The sequence below is a fragment of the Chaetodon trifascialis genome, chromosome 18 (assembly GCF_039877785.1).
Source record: "Chaetodon trifascialis isolate fChaTrf1 chromosome 18, fChaTrf1.hap1, whole genome shotgun sequence".
NCBI lineage: Eukaryota > Metazoa > Chordata > Actinopteri > Chaetodontiformes > Chaetodontidae > Chaetodon > Chaetodon trifascialis.
Window position 1 is genome coordinate 4,437,385 of NC_092073.1, and position 20,061 is coordinate 4,457,445.

Consider the following 20,061-nt stretch of genomic DNA (forward strand, 5'->3'; position numbering starts at 1 on the left):
GCTTGGCACTAGTCACTTCCTTCATGTTGTCTTCAGTGTAAACACTCTCCGCTGGAGAAAACCCAAGCAGATCATGCTGGCCAGATGCACGTTGCACTGAAGAAAATCAAACAACAACCAACCAAAACAATGAGCCGAAAGACATCAAAAAGCTTCACAGAGCTGCAGAGCTGGGTGAGTCCCTATGTGTGACACCCTTCACGTTACACTTCGTCTTTGGACTCATTAACATATTCATTGAAAGACATTCATTGTCGTCCGTGACGTAGCTATTACTGGAGAATTTTCCCACGTTTCCATTTTAATGAGAACATTTGTTCTTCATAATTCTAAAAATACAACATGAACACACACACACACACACACACACACACACACACACACACACACACACACACACACACTCAGATGACAGTCTTGGCTCTATAGCTGGTCACAGGTGGCTCATGTTGTTTTCATTCAATGGATTTTGAGTCATGCCCTATATCAGCCATGTCAAACCCAGCACCTGGAAACCAAGCAAGCAGCTCAGTAGTAAAGGGCGACTTACTGCGTAACCATAGCAAACCATATGTTCCTGTTCCCATCCATCATGACTGACACCAAAACACTCACACTGACGGAGTCTCGTCTTCTCTCTTTCTCTGACACACACACTTTCCAATGCAAGGCACCCTTTAGGTTTGTGTGTGTGTGTGTGTGCGTGCGTGCGTGCGTGCGTGCGTGCGTCTGTCTGTCTGTCCGTCTGTCTGTCTGTGCCACTTCAACCATAGAGCTAGTATGAATAGTGTACATGAAATTCTTGTGTGAACTTGACAGATGTTGTTTGCTTTGGGAAATGTTACCATTCACACCTTCTGTGTGTGTGTGTGTGTGTGTGTGTGTGTGTGTGTGTGTGTGTGTGTGTGTGTGTGTGTGTGTGTGTGTGTGTGTGGTGTGTCTGTGTGTGTGTGTTTCCACATACTGACAGGTGGTGAAAAGCCATGCAACGCTGCCTGAGGGACATAGACAAAACATATCTGAGGTCGTCAGCACACACACAGCTGTACTTTTAACCACCTTGGTTACTGCATAGTAGGGGCGAATAGAAACCCCACACACAACACGTCACATGGAGCATCTCTGTTGTAAAGGCAGAGAATGAGGCTTCACTATAGCTCAATAAGCCTTCTCTCATCAACATATGGGATGGCACCAAAGTGTTTTGTTTTTTTAATCCATTACAAAGAGCACTAATAGAGGCCTCTCAGCTGATGGACACACCCTCTAGAGGTCATACTGGAGATCATAGTTAAATGCTGTTTCTGATTGAATGTAGTTTATTTTATGAGGATGCTTTTGTAAGGAATGGTAAGACTGTAGAAAAACAAGGATCATGTGTGACATCACACAACAGTTTTTGATGGGAACTCCACAAAACAATTGCAACAAAGACACACACTGAAGTGAAGTCAGCTAACGAGGATGTGTTTATTGTGTATCTAAAAAATCTGTATATATCTAGTATCTAGTAGTGTATCTCCCAAAAAGTCCTCCAAAACGTGTCATTTGTAACTGAGATGTAACATGATGTAACTGAGTTCCAGCTTTCTAAATTACCTCCAATGCATCTATGGTATTTCTGTGCTATAATTCCATATTACTTCTTAGCTAATTTACTGTATGTAGTTGCAGGAGGATCCTAGTTTATCTGTGATACATTTTAATTCGACTGATTTATCATAGAGGAACAAACAGCCAACATCTCATCCTTTCTGTGAATTATTTATGAAGTGATGGTGTGAGTGAGCAGCTTCAGTCCAAATCAGCACATCTCAGACGTGATGAACCCCGTCCAGCTAATGTATCATGTTCTTCATTTCAAAGGCATACATCAACGACTGGATCCCATGTACATTTCAATAAAAGGCAGATATCGGCTTCATACGCTTCATTCTCCAGTTGCTCCAGAACGCTGCAGCACGTGTTCTGACAAAAACCAGGAAGCGAGATCATATTTCTCCAATACTCGCCACTTTGCACTGGCTCCCTGTAAAGTTTAGAATAGAGTTTAAAATTCTCCTCCTTACTTACAAAGCCATAAGTGGCCAGACACCTTCTTATCTTAAAGAGCTCATAGTACCTTATTGCCCTACTCGAACACTGCGTTCCCAGAATGCAGGTCTACTTATGGTTCCTAAAGTCTCAAAAAGCAGAACAGGAGCCAGAGCATTTAGCTATCAAGCTCCTCTCCTGTGGAACCATCTTCCAGTCTTTGTCCGGGAGGCAGACACTGTCTCTACATTTAAGAGTAGGCTTAAAACTTTCCTTTTTGATAAAACTTATAGTTAGGGCTGGCTCAGGCTTGTCCTGGACCAGCCCCTAGTTATGCTGCTATAGGATTAGACTGTCGGGGGACATCCAAAGATACACCGAGCTCCTCCGTCCTTCTGTCCCACTCCATCCGCACGCTCTCATGTCCTACCACCGCGTGTTACTAACTTAGCTCCTTCCCCGGAGTCTCTGTGCTTTGTCGTCTTGCAGGTTCCCATGGACAGTGGCTGAATCTGGATTGTGGATTTCAGCTGCGTCTCCTGCCTTGGCCCTGCCTGACATCCACTGAAACTGCTACTGCTGTTATTACATCCACTGTCACTGTTACTGTGACTGCATGTCTGTCTCTCTGTCTCTGTCTCTGTCTCTGTCTCTGTCTCTCTCTCTCTCTCTCTCTCTGACTGCTTTTCTGTCTGTCTGTCTGTCTGTCTGTCTGTCTGTCTGTCTGTCTGTCTGTCTGTCTGTCTGTCTGTCTGTCTGTCTGTCTGTCTCACTCTCCCTCTCTTGCTCTTCCTCTCTCACCCAACCGGTCGAGGCAGATGGCCGCCCACCCAGAGTCTGGTTCTGCTCGAGGTTTCTGCCTGTTAAAAGGAAGTTTTTCCTCGCCACTGTCACCAAGTGCTTGCTCATGGGGGAATTGTTGGTTTCTTTGTAGATAAAAGAGCTTGGTCTGTACCAGCTCTATATGGAAAGTGTCCTGAGACAACTTCTGTTGTGATTTGGCGCTATACAAATAAAATTGAATTGAATACGCACACACTCCCAGATAGACATTTGTAAAGCTGTGCAATAACTGAAATGAAACATCTGGTTAGCGGAGAGAAAGAGAGAGAGACCTAATGGAAAACAACAACACTAATTTATCATGGTGTCTAACTACATCTGCCTCGACAATGGAGCTTTATGCTGAAGTTGGGACCCAGTTGGCCAGTCAGCGATGGATGGAGCCTCAGGCCTCAGGGTTTGTACTGTATGTCTGACTGCAAACAAGAGACTCTCTCATCAACGGACACTTTATTCTTCCAGACTGCTGCTCAGTGAGCTGCCGTGGGAAGACGAGGGCGTGCGCTCGTACACTCCTTCTAGCGATTTTTAAATCAGTGAGAAATAGAAAATATTGACAGATAAATACAGTGCCCCACCTTACATATAATGCACCAACTGAAGAGCTCGCTGCACAGGAACTGAATTGAAATATACAAAGCGCATAACCAGAGGTGGTGAGAACAAAGTGGTGGCACAGCATCAATGGAGGGGAATTCCCTTTTCAAAATAATTTCAAAACTCTTGCCAAACCTTAAAAATGTTGTGGTGCAACAATGAGATTGGGACTGCAAGCATGGATGAGCCATGTCCTCCTCTAAAAAAAACCTTAAAGCAATGATGGACTGGTAAGTTTCCATTTGAAAAGGACTCATCTGGCTGGGTGTCAGGAGAAGGTCAGGGAATTTGCCAGGGTTGCACAGAGGGGAGTCGCCTCTAGACTGCCACCAAGATACCACGATGAGGATCAGACGGGACCAGGACATGGACACACTTTACGGTGGGGTGAAAAGGCTGCTGTGATTGAGAGGGTTAGACACAATGAATCATACAAATGGGAATAACGGTGGCTAAGGGCCCAGGCCTCAACAAAATGTGGTCATGTTTTACAACAGATTAATAATGGCACACACACACACACACACACACACACACACACACACACACACACACACACACACACACACACACACACACACACACGTTTTCTTATGACTTTGACGCACATTGATTATACATTGGCCTGTAAATGCTGTCAAATCCTGCCTGACTGCACTGAAATACTGTGGCTCAATGCATCCAGTGTGGACACTGATGAAGGACACTGCAATGAGGTTAAAAGTGAAAAAATATTTCATTCTACACTAAACAAAAGTTTATGTTTTATTGGTGACTTCAGAATTAGTGCAATTAAGCTACTTTATTATATGCAATGGAAATAATACTGAGGAGTTGTGTTACACATACACAAATAACAACCAAATTAAATAATGTGTGATTATCAGCGTCGTTTTGGGGAGGCCTAACTGTTTAGTCTAATTACCCAGATGAATTGAGTAAATAAGTAAATGGCAGTACACATTAAAGCAAAGTAAGTGAAACAAGAACTACAAGCTATACATTTTTAGTTAATTCTGTAAAGAGTTATACCATTGCTTCAGGACAGTCATTTGACTCTTTATTTGATTACCTTTGCTCTATGGAACAGAAAAAATACTTGTAAAGTATGCACTTACATACTTTTTGAATTGGAATTATTAACTCAGTACATATGATTAAATGATCGAATAATGATGCAGCTAAACTGGCCTATTTAATTAGAACATGTCTTATTAAAAATGCATTTAGAATAACTGAAAGTTGAAGTTGTATATAGACTGATTCTTGACAAAGGTTCAGTTATAATGGCCGTGGCCGTGTCGCAGTGTCCCAGCGTTTTTGGAATCAGGTTGTATCTATTGATCCCAGATAACCTCAGTCCATCTGCATGAATAAATTATTCATTCTCCTGCTCTCTGCTGCCAGTGGGCCCTCTCTCACTATTCATGCCTGCCAACAGCATGATGTAGCCACATGGGGCCGACGTGCTGACTTCAGCTCCTGACATCCTCCTCACTCCCAACCTTTGACCTATTACAAAAGAGGATGTCTCCCTGGACAGAGATTTCCCTGCTGTTTGACGGCTGTGTGGCACAAAAAGCCGCCTGGCCCTCTTGACACAGGCATTAAGAGGAACAATGAGGGGACAGACTGGGAGGCCCCCATGGAAAACAGCATTTCCTGTTGCTGGATGGGTATAATGGCAAATCACTATATCTGTCTATCTGAATGGTTAGTTTCTCATGATGAAACTCTCAATTTTGACAAGGTATCAGATTATGAGTCATAGCAGTATCAGAAAATGAGTAGAGACCAAAGCTTTGTGGGATGATATGTAGTTGTACTGGGTATATTTATAGTATACATCAAAGGTGAAAGTCACAGAATGATGCAGGGTACATGAAGATCAACCAAATACGATGGACTTCCTTTATTTAACAAAAACAAATTTTACATCCAGGTCAAGTCACCCCTTTTGTTTCCAGAGCTTTCAGCCATATCACACAGTCTTCAGTGGTGTCATGGATGTTCAAGGATGGTTTTGGGGTAAGATGTGAATGCTGTTGTCACATGACTCAAGTTCCATTCATGGAACACATAAACGGAACTGAACAACAACAATGAAGATCATGAGATGTGGTCAAAACCTAGGGACAAAAAGACAGGAAGTGGACCTTGAGTTATGTTTTTTGTTTTTGTTTTTTTTTTTTCTTGTCAAACTACTATTATCAGAAAATAACTTTGACTTGAACTTACTACATCCTGACTAAATGAATTTAATAAAACTTTCATCATGGTCCTGTTTTGAAAGAGTGAAATTATATTTACTTCCATTGCTTAACTGGCTTCAAACATTCCTGTTTTAAGTAACCGTACCTTTATTTTATGGTGTTTTAACATTTATAATGAGCTCCATATGTCATATCGTACCCGCTACAGAGAGCACAGTGGTTCCCAACCTGGCCAACACCACAGCCCCAGCGAGGGCAGCAAGGTAAATCCAAGTTGTTAATAAACAAACAAACAAAGAAAACATATCCCTGCAACACAAATTAGATTTGATTTCAGAATGTATTCAAATATTTTTTTCACATGAATTACTGGAGATTCTTTTTCTTCAGGTTTCTATAAAGTATAAAAAAAATAACAGATAATTACTGAGCTGTGACAGGATGAGGAAAGTAGACTTATCTTTGCTCTAAGGAGTGACAAGCCACAAAGTGTGAGAACCTCTGCTCTAAAAGAAGCATTGTATCATAAACTGCTCCTATTACTGTTTTTGAAATACTAACAGCGGTGGTTAACTTCACATGACAGGACTTAATTTTACCCCACCATCTATCATTACGTCTTATGACCACTGTAGTATACATAATTAAACGCTGATGCATTATGTCATAATGCATTATAGATCTAATATGCAACGATTTAAAACATATGTTTGCATTTATTTAAATCTAGCATGTATTTAGTATCGCATGTCAGGGAAACTCCTATCTTTTATAGTTACATACAGATTACATGCAGGGGAGGTTGATACATCAACACACTGATCATGTGAAGTATGTGAAGCTGTTAAATGTTCGTGTAATGAGTCAGAGTTCCATTATTTACAGCAGCTCAGTGCCTGTGTGGTGATTCCCTGACAGCGTCTGTGGTCTAGACCTGATTCAGGAAGTCTTCAGGGCAAGTACAGTGGAGCAATGACCCCTTCTAATGAACCAGTACAACATGAACAAAGGCTGTTTTTATGTGTAACAATGACAGAATTATTTGTACTGAGTGCTTTGTCCCTGTGCATTTTTCATGGGCGTCCTCTGGTGCTGCACTTTCCAGACATGCAGGTTGTATGAAATGGAAACTTGACATTGCCTGTAGGTGCATGTGTTTTAGTGTCTGTGTTACCTCAGTGGAGTAGCGACCTGTGCAAAGTTTTTCCAAACATGTCTTTCAGTGCATACTGGGACAGATTCCAGCTCCCCTGTGAGCTGGGTCAGAGGTCATGAATTAGTGGCTAAGTTGTACTGTATGGAAATGCACCGTGTTGCTATAAGCAAGGAGACAAGTCATTGTGAGTGGTGATAAATTTACAGGATTGTACACAGTTAACATGCAGCTGCATATTTACTCAATAATGTAGCCTGTTTATTCTGTTTTAAACCCCAATCTTTATATTCTCACGTGTGGTAGTGTATCAGTATCAGAAAGATATCAGCTGACGGGTGGAGGGAGGTAAACTGACATGTTACTCCATCAGAGGAAAACGATGTTGCACCACATGTTGACGATGATGATAGCTGTCATTTTGTTAATACTGCCTCCACACTTTTAACATCTGCTATTGTCTCCGTTCACCGGTCTCGTCGTCCGTTCTGCGCATGTCCCCTGCGGTCCACACAGAAAACCGGGGGGCTGAGAGAGAGAGAGAGAGAGAGAGAGAGAGAGAGAGAGAGAGAGAGAGAGAGAGAGAGAGAGAGAGAGAGAGAGAGAGAGAGAGAGAGAGCTCACTGGGGATCCATGGAACATGTCACAGCACCAGTGTTTTCTATGTCTTCTTGTCCCATAAGATGCGTGTGTGTTTCCAGATAATCAGTTTCTTCCTCGTCGTGAACTTTTACTGCCAGCCGCTCCGAGCTCAGGGTGAGTCTGTCTCTTTATCATTTCAACTTCAGAGCTGGAAGTCAGTGTGCCCACCGCCGCCTGCTTTCATGCTTTGCTAAACTTGCTAAAGAAATGACAGAACATGGTAGAAGTCAAGCTTAAAGCCATCTGTCTTTTGAACGCTGCAGGTCGGATCTAACTTGTTGATTCCATAACAATAGGCATCCTGTTGACCCGATAGATTTCGCTCTTAATGTAGTGAGAACATCACGCCAAACTCCATTCACAAATCTTACAGTTTGACATTCCCTTGCTTATTAGGTAACCCGAACACACCACAGACCAGTTATTAAGATGTATGCAGAACCATAAAAGTTCAATGGTAAATTCGGGCAAAGAAATATCCAGCAGCCTGCCCCTCTTTCAACAAAACCTGTGCGTTTAACTGCTTCACAGCGCTAGCTACCGCCCATCACCGAGTGTCTACGTAGGTGTGAAATGGCTGTGAGAATAACGGGAAAAAACATTGGTAAAAGTTGGAATGTAATCATTACTGGTGTATTTATTGTGCGCCGAATTAAAGAGTGTATCACGTAGATTCCCCGAAACGTTTTTAGTGGTGATTTTTAGGTTCATACTTTTCCTGAAAAGCACAGCAACGATACCTAGAGTTTATCCATTATTGGAATGAACATTAGCCTGACGCTCTGTCCGTCTCGTAGAACACGACATATGGGGTTAGCATCCTGTGTAGCGTTTTCCCTGAACACCAAAACGTTTTGACTGAGCCTTTGAAGTTTCATGGACAGCTGTAGCGTGCCGCTAGTTTGTATACATTTCCCCTATTGGACTCACCCTCCTAACATTTGGCTGCTGGTGAGCTAGAATAGTTTTAAAAGTAGATTTGTTCGCCTCCTTGTGTGACAGACAGACTGACGGGCATTAGAAGGAAACAGAGCTGACATAGCGGATCAGAAAAAAGTAAAAAGGGACCGTTATCCCGACGGCAAACGTCATGACTCGTTTCAAACTTTTACTCCTCCTGGGTTATTCGCAGAGCACTTCCCTTCTAGGAATAATTCTTAAGTTATTTTACGAATTAATAGGACCCATTCTGCAATTCGTCATCCATCCCAAAGCATCAAACCCATCTTACTTCCATAACACACGTCATGTTTTAACTGGTTGGCGTGCTATTCCAGTATCAGTTTGTCTCCAAAATACAACTTCGTATATACTGACAGTCGTCGAGCACAGTTAAATTTTAATTCATTACGTTATCAGGAATTTTAGTTGGATTTCCTAGACGTCTGTAACACAAGGGTTTAGTCCTAAATCACGTTTCACTAGCAGGAGAGTAGCAAATCAAACCGCCTGTCGTTTTGAATGGAGTCTGGCTGTTAAAAGAAACAACTGCATGTAAACAAAATGTGTCTGAATGAACAGTGTGTTCGCCTTTCAGGGTCCTAATTCATTCACTGGGACTTGTGAAGGCACTTAGACAAACAGAGGTGTGTGTTAGTGCTGTAGGACAACTGGCCTTGAAATGGCTTTCACTTGTTAATTGGCTGAGTCAACATGGAGCTGCCACTTTGCACTTTGTTGCCACATGTTTGAGCCATTTGGCACAGCTTCTCCTCAAGAGACCTTCAGCTGTTGTCACTGTTTAATATCATTTCTTCCTACGTGTGTCCGAGCCTGCTCCGGCGAGAGTTTTAAGGGGCTTCATGGGAAGGGTTATTGGTCTAACATGCTGGTGGGGAGGTCTTTGATGTTCGGTCCACATGGGTGCAGGATGTGGATTTGCTCTGGCCAAATATCACTTGGTTCAATTTTTTTCCTGACACATCTGCCGGGAACATGAAAGAAACACAGCTCTTAGATCCTCATTTGGGGTGCACATTGTCTCCCTAAGGGCTGCGACAGTAATGAACGTCTTGCCATGTGGCAAAGTGATCAGCTGGTATCACCCTGAGGAAGATCACGGCTTCTTCTCCACCTTCCTCCTTCCACTCACTTTGTGTAGAAATTCCATACATACTTTTTCCTCCATCCAGTTTTGCTCAACTTCTCTCCTTTATTTCTTTCATGTTGTGATTTGGTTATGGAGGCTAGCTGTGAGAGAATGCATCTGGAACCAATTTGACTCCTCAAAGCACAAGGGGAAGAGGAGGGGAAGGAGGGACGTGAACGGCAGCCCTTTTCTTTCCATGTCCACTGTGAGCAGGCATGGGCCCGAGTCCCGCAAACCTAATTATAGTTTTGTAAGCACAAGATTAAAGTGCAGCATACACAGTTGAATTTCTTGGCTATCCCATGGTATAGTGATTGTTGAATTGACTATGAAATATAATGTTTTTCTAACCAGTAACCATTGCTCGTGTTTTGTTAAGGCTAAATATAAAGAAATAGAAATACACCCAGTGAAATTATAAGAAGGGTGATGGTCAGTTCTTTGGTTGGCAATTTCTCATTTTGGGCAAATCTATGTGAAACTGGAGCATTTGAGAATATTCTAGTGCAGCAATAAATTTGTGTTCCCCGGAGACGAAGAGTTCAAAGCAGTGCGTTGCTATCGAAGGCAACATCAGCAGTCTCGTCAGACTGTAGCTGAGGTTTAGATGTTTGCGGAGCGACAGGATGTCTGTCAGAGTGCAGGTGTAGCTGCAGATGCATTGTAGTGGCTATTTCATATCCAGGTGGAGTTATTAGGTACAGGACAACTGCCTGAAGCAATCATTGATACTTGAAAATATAGGACACCTGCTGCAGTTTCAACAGTTCTGTAACCAGCCTGTATTTAATATAAGTGAAGTTAACTGTTAGATATGTGAGTACACTTTAAGGTTACTGATGTAACTATCTAACTAACATACTAGTGGAAACAGCTGTCGGCAGCACATGAAAACCTCATACAGTACCTCCGACATACCTCATGTGGACATGTATGTCCACATGAAGCTGGTTACATTTGTACACACATCTTTCTTTCTTTCTTTCTTTCTTTCTTTCTTTCTTTCTTTCTTTCTTTCTTTCTTTCTTTCTTTCTTTCTTTCTTTTCCTCTGGCCTCTGTCCAGACTGAAAAAAGACAAAAGCATTTTTCTCCTCCCAAAACAGAGCTTTTCCAAAATGGCCTCCAGAGAGTATAAATCTTAAAACTCCTGCTGGGTGCTTCAGTGTGTAAACTCCCAATTCTAAGGAAGTTGTTACACTGTGTAAAACATACTTCAAAACAGAATGAAATCGTTCGGCATTGTGTTCCTGAGCCCGTGTTCATTATACACCCATGTGTTCACAAAGTCGTGAACCTCTCTCCATCCTCACTTGTGAATGACTGAGCCTTTCCAGGATGCCCCTGTCATACCCAATCATGATACTATCACCTGTTACCAGTGAACCTGTTTACTGTGGAATGTTCCAGACAGGTGTTTTTGGAGCATTCCATAACTTTCTCAGTCTTTAGTTGCTCCTGTCCCAACTTGTTTTAAATGTGTTGCTGCATCAAATTCAGAATAAGTAAACAAAAATCAATGAAATTGTTGAGTTTTGCAGTGTCACAGCTTTTTTCGTTCAGGGTTGGTTGGCAAACTGCTAACATCAATTATGAGTGTCAGGGGTTTATGGCATTGAAACCCTAAATATGGCATTTGTCAGATGATGTTGGTGATTATAAAATGAGGATTTCATCACCCCCGTGCAGCAGTTTGGCAATGACTGCTCGTTGTTATGTAGTATTTATGGGCCATGATTATTTCTATCAACTCCTTTGTATTATTGTTGGCTAGATGTAGACGTTGTTTCTGTTCCTTTTATGATGATGATGGTGATTATAACTATCAGTTACAATCACCCTTCAAGGAATGAAAACAAAGGAGTTTTTTTTGTTTGTTTTAAACAATTTCTTAAAAATGATGTCTTGACAGATATGTCTGTTGCCAGTTGAAATAAAAGTCACTAGTGCAACATAACTAATAAGCTATAATAGCTTTCTTCAGCAAGGGGTGGCTCAGCGGTTAGTGTGCTCCAGTTACCCTCACCATCAAAATGCATATGTTCATTAATTCTCCTATTAGTGCCAAGGCACAGGCTAAGATCTGGAGTTGGTTCCTGGGTGCCACTCAGTGGCTTCCAACTGCTCTTAAAACTTAGAATAGGTTCAATGCAGAGAATGAATTTCCCTACTTGATCAATGAAGGATCACTTATTTTGGACCCTCCAGCTCTCCATCTCCAGGACCTTTACTTGTAATGGAGTTTTACTCTGTAGTGTTACTATTGTAACTTAAACAAAGGAGTGAACACTTCTTCCACTACTGAACGCTACAAAAAATATTCCATATAGACAAAAGCTCAAGTCTCTTTTGATGTCAGGCTTGCTGCAACAGTGAGGTAATAATAATAATAATATATTTTATTTGAAAGCGCCTTTCAGATGTAAAGAGATGTTGGTCTTTCTTTCCACTGCAATGCATTCATGGCTAAAAATATGACAGCAATCAATATACTTGCAAATGAAAGACAGAACTCTTATCAGCTGATGCACTTTAGTTTAAACACCTGACTGGATATAGTGGAAATGTTGAATGGGGGGTGAGGGAGGGGCGGAGACGATTCATGGAGCGAAGGTGAAAGTAAGCAGACCGGGTGGTGTTATTAATGTGAGATTGAAAGGAGAGTGTACTATCGAGGATGACACCCAGACTCTTAACCTGGGGGGAGGGGAAGACTAAGGAGCTGTCGACGGAGAGAGAGAAGGTGTCAACTTTAGATAGGGTGGATTTGGTGCCAATGAGTAGGAATTCAGTTTTATTGCTATTTAATTTTAGAAAGTTAGAGGTGAACCATGATTTTATTTCAGAAAGGCAGGAGGTGAGGCAGGGGGGTGGGAGTGTGGAGTTTGGTTTGCAGGAGAGGTAGAGCTGGGTGTCATCCGCGAAGCAGTGGAAATAAATGTTAAATTTACAGAAGATATGGCCTAGGGGGAGGAGGTAGGTTATGAAGAGGAGGGGCCCCAGGGCTCTGTCCTGGGGCACACCTGTGGTGACTGGGGAGGGGTCGGAGGAGAAAGACTTGAGTTGTATGAACTGAGTGCGGTCTGTGAGGTAGGAATGGAACCATTGAAGGGGGGTGTGGGTGATGCCAATTGAGGAGAGTCTACTGAGGAGGATGGGGTGTGAGATGGTGATTGAATATTATCTGAATTGTTGGCTCTGTAGCTGTTCATTATAAATAAGTAAGGGCGACACGGTGGCGCAGCAGGTAGTGTGCTTGCCTCACAGCAAGAATGTCACTGGTTCGATCCCCGGGTCGGGCAGGGCCTTTCTGTGTGAGATTTGCATGTTCTTCCCGTGCATGTGTGGGTTCTCTCCGGGTACTCCGGCTTCCTCCCACAGGCCAAAAACATGCTCATTAGTTTAATTGGTGACTCTAAGATAGCGATTAAGATTGTGAGTGTGAGCGTGAATGTTTGTATGTCTATACATGTTGTCCTGCGATCGACTGGCGACCGGTCCAGGGTGTACCCCGCCTGACAGCTGGGATAGGCTCCAGCCCCCCTTCAACCCCAAAAGGGACAGTCGGGTATAGAAAATGGATGGATGGATAAATAAGTGAAGTGCTATTGTAGAATAATTAACATTTTCTGCTAATTTTCTCAGTGTCTTCTTCCAGTTCCCCACTCATGTTTTGGATACTGTATTTGCTATATTTAAGTCTGCATTCTCCCCCACAAATGAATTGTTGTGAAGCAAATCCTGTCCCAGAGGCACTCCTGGTAGAAATGTGATTAAGTGGTAAACTCTATCTGTTGGCTTGACTGGGTCATGACTGACAGAAAGCAGATCCTTACACAACCACTGAGAATGTCAGGGTCTGACATAACCCATGGCCCAATGGCCCAGTGGCCCAGGGCTAGTGACAGTTCATGCCAAGCCAGTTTATTATGAAGAGACAGTCACTCTTCAAAGAACGCAGTGGATGTGGGATCCCAAGTTCAGAACTACTGTAAATCTACTGATACACTGTAGTGTTCAGACCTGAAACCGAACTGAATTGAGGGTGTTATCTCATAAAACTCAGCCTGACTTAAGTAGCTGTTTAAAGTTTACTGTCCAGCACTAGTAAAAATACTGACATAATTGTACAGTCCTTCGTTCTCCCTGTAGCCATTGCTGCTGTGTGGCGCTCAGCTGCTGTTTAGAATCCGTTATGAAATTTGTTCTCAGCAAAAAAACACATACAGATGTTGACGTTAGGCCAGCGCAGTAGACAGGCTGCTTACTGAAGAAATTGCTTTCTCAATGACTGCATTGAGCAAACACTAATGCTAGCTAACTCAACCTCTACTGTAACTGTCTAAAGGCGAGTCTGTGGGTTTTTGGCAGACTTGCAAAAATCTCCCAAATAGACTCAAAGAAGCCAGTTTTAGTCAAACATCGTGGACAGCAGTCTAAACAGGTGATGACGTCGTGGGCTGTGGCTGGACACACACAGTTCCTGGAAGGGTGCGTTTCAATTATTGTTCTCATCTTCGCCAAAGATGTCGTTTGCATCAGACAAAGACAAATAATAACAACAACAACATAAACAATCACATTGATAATCAGAACAGTCATGATGATGATGATGATGGCTGCAGTTTACTGTGCTGCACTATACTCTCTCCCTGCCGTAATGTTCTTTCTCTCATTGCCCTGTCTGTCCATATTCACCAAAATGTTTTAATCAATTATTAAATTATCGAAAAAAAGACTTACATTTTGTGGCTGCTTGGCCTGTAAAAATATACAAGGGGCCAGTAAAACTCTGATTCACTGGCCAAGTGTGTGTCTGTCAGTTGGTTGTTTGGAATAGAGGAAATTAAATGTAACAGGAAATGAAAATAGATGTGCACTTTTACTTTTTTTCCAGATTTGAACTTTGCAAAATTACCTGTGTGCAAATAATGAAATAAAAGAATAATTCACTAACGTCTGTGTTCTGCAGTCAGAGTGCCCTGTTCTGCTGTTACTGATGCTATCTTTACACAGGCCATAGCATCTACAGACCATAGCATCCGCAGACCATAGCATCTATAGCATCCACATAGCATAGCATCTACAGACCATAGCATCCGCAGACCATAGCATCTATAGCATCCACATAGCATAGCATCTACAGACCATAGCATCCACATAGCATAGCATCTACAGACCATAGCATCCACAGGCCATAGCGTCTATAGCATCCACATAGCATAGCATCCACAGACTATAGCATCTACAGAGACCATAGCATCTACAGACCATAGCATCTACAGAGACCATAGCATCTACAGAGACCATAGCATCTACAGACCATAGCATCTACAGACCATAGCATCTACAGAGACCATAGCATCTACAGACCATAGCATCTACAGAGACCATAGCATCTACAGACCGTTAGTCTCTAAGTGATGGCGACAATGTGTTAACAAAAACAGTTACCATGGTGTTAGAAGGCCAGGTATTTAGTTCAGAGTGTGGCCAAACCCTTTCGTTCATTGAAGATGACCTGAAGAAGCTCTAGCTCTAGAGAGCTCCACTGTGCCCTGATGACACACTTCTGTCAACACATTAGGTAGTCTGGAGACTCTGTGAATTGATTCAGAATCATAGAAGATAGGAATTGTGTTTCTAATTTTGAACAGTCTTTCTTCCACTCCTTTGGGTTGAGTCTAATTTGGGATTAAGACTTTGGTGTCGATGGTGCAGATCATTCCATCATTATATCTTTAATACTGAATTAATATGGGATTCATGTTGAGGACACGCATGTGCACATTGCAAGCAATTAAGAAGTGAGTCTTACTTTGGTTATGATCATGTTCAGGATATATTACAGTCATACCCCCAAGTTGCACATGCTTAAAACAGCACTGAGTGTGTGGAAAGAGTAATCTTGATGTAAAGAGATGTTGGTCTTTCTTTCCACTGCAATGCATTCAATCAATTTACTTGCAAATGAAAGACAGAACTCTTATCAGCGGATGCACTTTAGTTTAAACACCTGACTGGATATAGTGGAAATGTTGAATGGTTTCCTGGTTGGTGAACCCCTCCACTCTGGCCCCCTTCCACCTCCCTCTCTGTTCTCTCCCCCTTTGCCTCTCTCTATGTGGCCATATGCGTCTCATTATGTCATTTGCCATTACACACACACGATACAGTGGGTCGGGTCTGCGTCCTCCTTTGATTCTGCTAATTGAATATGAAATGAGAGGGCAGGACACAGTCCACCATGTGGAGCTGTGTGTGTGTGTGTGTGTGTGTGTGTGTTTGACATCTGCTCTTTCTCTGATAGGATTCAGGTGTTCCGGAGGTTTTGTGGATGTGTGGCTGGTGTGTGCGACTGTACGTTACCTAGTACACACCTGGTCAGCATGTGGCTGGACTGGTCACTCCAGCTCCTTACATAACCATGCGCACGCACACACACACACACACACACACACACACACACACACACACACACACACACACACACACACACACACCAGACAGACATTTTCCGGTTACTGAGATGCAATGCAAAAATGTACACAGTTTCATTTATCATGTTCATTGGCCAAGGAGACAAATAGACTTAGATATTTAATGAAAAATCCACTGAAACCAAAAAACAAAAACAATGACAACGATAAAAACAATAATAATGACCAGGATCAGGATGCTGCTTTTAACTCCCACAAACACACTCGGATTGCTTGACAGTTAAAGATGGCCCACGCGCAGGTAGCTCCAATTAGCACAATGTTGAAAGGGCTTGAAAATGTGTACCAAAACCAAGATAAACATCCATCATTAAACATATTGAAACTGTTGAAATGATGTAAAGACACAGTCTACAAGAACTGTAAGCCATGCAGTGTTAGAAGCTTTCATGACAAAGATAAGCATCAGCTGAGCTGAGGCTCTGCACTGAGCTCTTGATGACAGTCACTGTCTGCTGCTCTAGTGGCGTTGCTGGCTGGTGAAATAAAATAAAAACACCCAGCAGTGTGAAGGTTTGATTAGCAGGTTGTATGTTTTTTAGAACTGCACTGAGAGCAGGCTTGCTTCGAGATGCCTTGATGTTTCCTCTCCTAACTGATTAGCAGAATGATGCTGAACACTGGCTTCAATATTACATTTGAGAGAAACCTCTTCGTCTCCCTGAAATCTCTTGTCTCTCTCACAGATCAGTCTGAGGCGTCTGGCAGATGATATTAGTTCTGTATCAGGAACAGATAGAAGTTCCATTCATCAGTGTCCCAGCTGAACACTATCAGAGAGGTTGTTTTAAGAGCCTTTAGTGAGGGAAACTTGATAAAAAGCACAACAATTTGAGTCCCAACTTCACTGTCACCAGATGCTACCACATACCAAACCAGTCTACTTTCATTTCTTTTGTAAGAAATGGATAGAGATCACTATCAAACTCACTGACATTATGCACCCTCCTAATTTCATTCCTACAAGCGTGAAAAGTCCTAAAAAATATTTAGACCACTATGGGCCAAAAAAAACTCCTCATGGCATATCTCAATTAATCAATGCACAGGAAGTGACCTTTGACCTCCGACCATTAAACTCACCCCCCACAGAATCTACAGCAGCTCAGAGGAATGCAGGAAGGAGAGCGGCTACAAAAAGGCTTCTCTGCTCTGTGTGTGTGTGTGTGTGTGTGTGTGTGTGTGTGTGTGTGTGTGTGTGTGTGTGTGTGTGTGTGTGTGTGTGTGGCTCTGTTGAATGTAATCACTGCTTATTTACCTTCACCAACAATTTAAAGCTGAAATCTGTAACTAAAAATTGTTTTGTCATCTGCATGTTGTTTTCCTCCTGTCAAGGCAGTTGTTGCTTTTATTAATTTGATGACTTAACGTGCTCTATGTCATATATTTCACCTGGAGAGCTCTTGAATAATCCCTAGTTCCTGTTGATGGCTAGCTGTGTGTCCATTATCTTCTGGCATTTTCAATGAAAGCAATTTTATTTAAGTCTGTCTGCGCCATGTATTATCACCAAAAACAGGAATTCTTGAACATTTTTTCTCACTTTACATCATGCTGTGTGCATGCATGCATATTACAAAATATGGAGAACAAATTAGCAGTCAGCTAAATCACTGCAAACTAGATGACAAATGGACGGTTGCCCACTTTGCCTGGTTGGTAATCCAGCTTTAACAAAAACCTGAAACTGTTGGAAGTTGCTCTATCCTTCACAGTGAAGATAGCATCTGCTACTAAAAGTAAAAGTATTGGTATGTATGTGAGAATGCAGTGTACACTTAGGCCGTGCTTCACAGTACTTTGGCACAATGATGCAACTTAAACAACAGTAAAAGCAGATGTGATGTTCCTTCTGAACAATCAGTCTAATTCTAGAAAGTGTCAAGTCTCTGCAAGTTGTTTTGAATCACGTCATGGAAAGAAGTTAAACCACACATTTGCTGTGGCTGGGGGTGCTGTCCAGTCTCTTCAGATACATCAGAAGAGACTTTTCATGGTAAAAAGGCTTAATTTAGTGCTTTCTGAAACCTGCAGATGCCCCCAAAAAGAGTGCCAAGTTATGTCCACTCTTTCCTCCCACTCAAACATACACACACAGGAAACTGGCTGGCAGGAAACCCAGAGTAATGTTACATTTAAATAGAAGGGGGTGCACTGAAATTCCTCTCCTTATCGTCCCAGCAGCTGGCTCTCAGTCGTGAGCCTGGCTGCTATTTCCAGACTGTTTGTCATAGTTGAAATAGTGCTTTTTATCCCGGCCATTTGAAGTGGGACGGCCCTGATGGGTGGCACTTCGTTGGAGGGAAAACAAAACTGAAGAAAAAAACTTTTTGTAATAGTCTACACACACTACAGTAAGTTGGACTGGTAACAACATAAACAGAAAATCAGGCACTTTCCAAATGAAAGTATATTGAGAATTCTCAAATCTTTGTTTCTCCTCAGCATCTGCCCAGTCTTGTTATGATTGCTCTGCTTTTATCTGGGTGTAGTTGTAATTGTTTGCCGTTTTGTCCTGTATTGTGATATTTGTTCTGTTGATTGTATGTAAAAGGGATACCGCCAGTTTTTCATACAAAAGTTAGTGTATACTTTATGAGAATTACTATCGTTCTACTCATGTGAAAGCTGTTGTATATTGTCTTCTATGACTTGAGAGTGATTGTTGTGGAAAGTTCTGTCTCTTCACACATCCTGCAGACTGAGGACAAAAGTATCATTTCACTGGAGGGATGTTTGTGGTGGTTTGTGTCCACCTGACGAATGATGAATTTGAGCTCTGCTTTGATCTCTACCACCTCCTGAGGGAAACATCTGGCTCCCCAGGTGCTAAATGCTCCACTATGTTCACCAACCTCAATCTTCTGGCAGTGCAATACTAAATCCCTCAAGTGCCACCTTAAGCTAAGGAGTGCTAAAATGCTACCTAACTTGTATTGCTGTGGCACATTTTTTAAAGATTACTTGTTTGACTTTATTGAACAGCAAAGGGCCACAGGTGGCAACTGAAGGTGGGCTACTGTAGAAAGGACACCCCCGATGCCATCTGTGCATCCCGGTGTGGCTCAGTTGATCAGTAGCTGAGGATACCAGTGTTGACAGTGCCATTGACCTATAATGACCGAAACAGCTCAATTGGGTATTGGTGACAATGGGGCTAATCTATGGACCGATCAATTAAATTCTATGTTCATGTTTAAGTTAGGAAAACAACGTTACATTCATGCTCTGTCTTGCCTTTTAACTCAACACGTTTCAGCTCAGTACTCAATACTGGCAGATACCCAAATTCATGTATCAGAATCTCATTGGAAGTGAAAAAAGGTGGATTGGCGCATCTCTAGCGTCTACTTCCAGTATCACTGATCAATAATTAGTATTTAATAAGATATTGGGTAGCGACAATGGCACGTTGGTCGTGCAGTTTTGACAGAGGAAGCCAGATGATGTTGCCTCTGGATCAACTCGGTTTATGGCAGTGGGAATCAGCAGGCAGGGAACAGCAAACAGCACTGTGGATGTTATCTGGAATGTTAATGATGAGCCTTTCAGTATGCAGTTTACTGAATCAATTAGACTGTGGTTGACTGTAAATGTGTGCTGTAAATCACAGCTGTTGTCAGGTTGGAGTTTTTTTAATTGTAGATGATTGAGGTCAAATTGTGTAAAATTCTGTAGGTGTGGATGTTTTGGCAAATGGGGTTGATCTGCATATATGTAAGAATAATAATATATTTGGACATTGACTCATGATCAATAACATTGCCACAAAACATTGATACTAAACAGAAGTTTGTCTTTGTTACCATGAAATGACGACTGTGTAGCTGAATACCCTGGATATCATTGGACTTATTTAACATACCACTCACAACACACGATATCTTTCTAAATGTAAGCTAAACTTTTGATTTTTCAATCGAAAACTAGCTGAAGTTACTCAGAGGTTGTTCCAGATAACTGTAGAATGACCTAAACAAGAAACTGCATCA

General features: G+C 42.1%; 1 protein-coding gene across 1 annotated transcript in view; it reads left to right on the top strand.

Annotated features, from left to right (window-relative positions):
• Positions 1-7,471: 7,471 nt before the first annotated feature.
• reck (reversion-inducing-cysteine-rich protein with kazal motifs) overlaps positions 7,472-20,061 on the top strand; it is a 72,996-nt gene continuing 60,406 nt past the window's right edge. Inside the window, exon 1 of the mRNA XM_070986038.1 lies at positions 7,472-7,596. Coding sequence (XP_070842139.1) covers positions 7,524-7,596 — 73 coding nt within the window. The 5' untranslated portion in view covers positions 7,472-7,523. The remainder of the gene's footprint in view (positions 7,597-20,061) is intronic.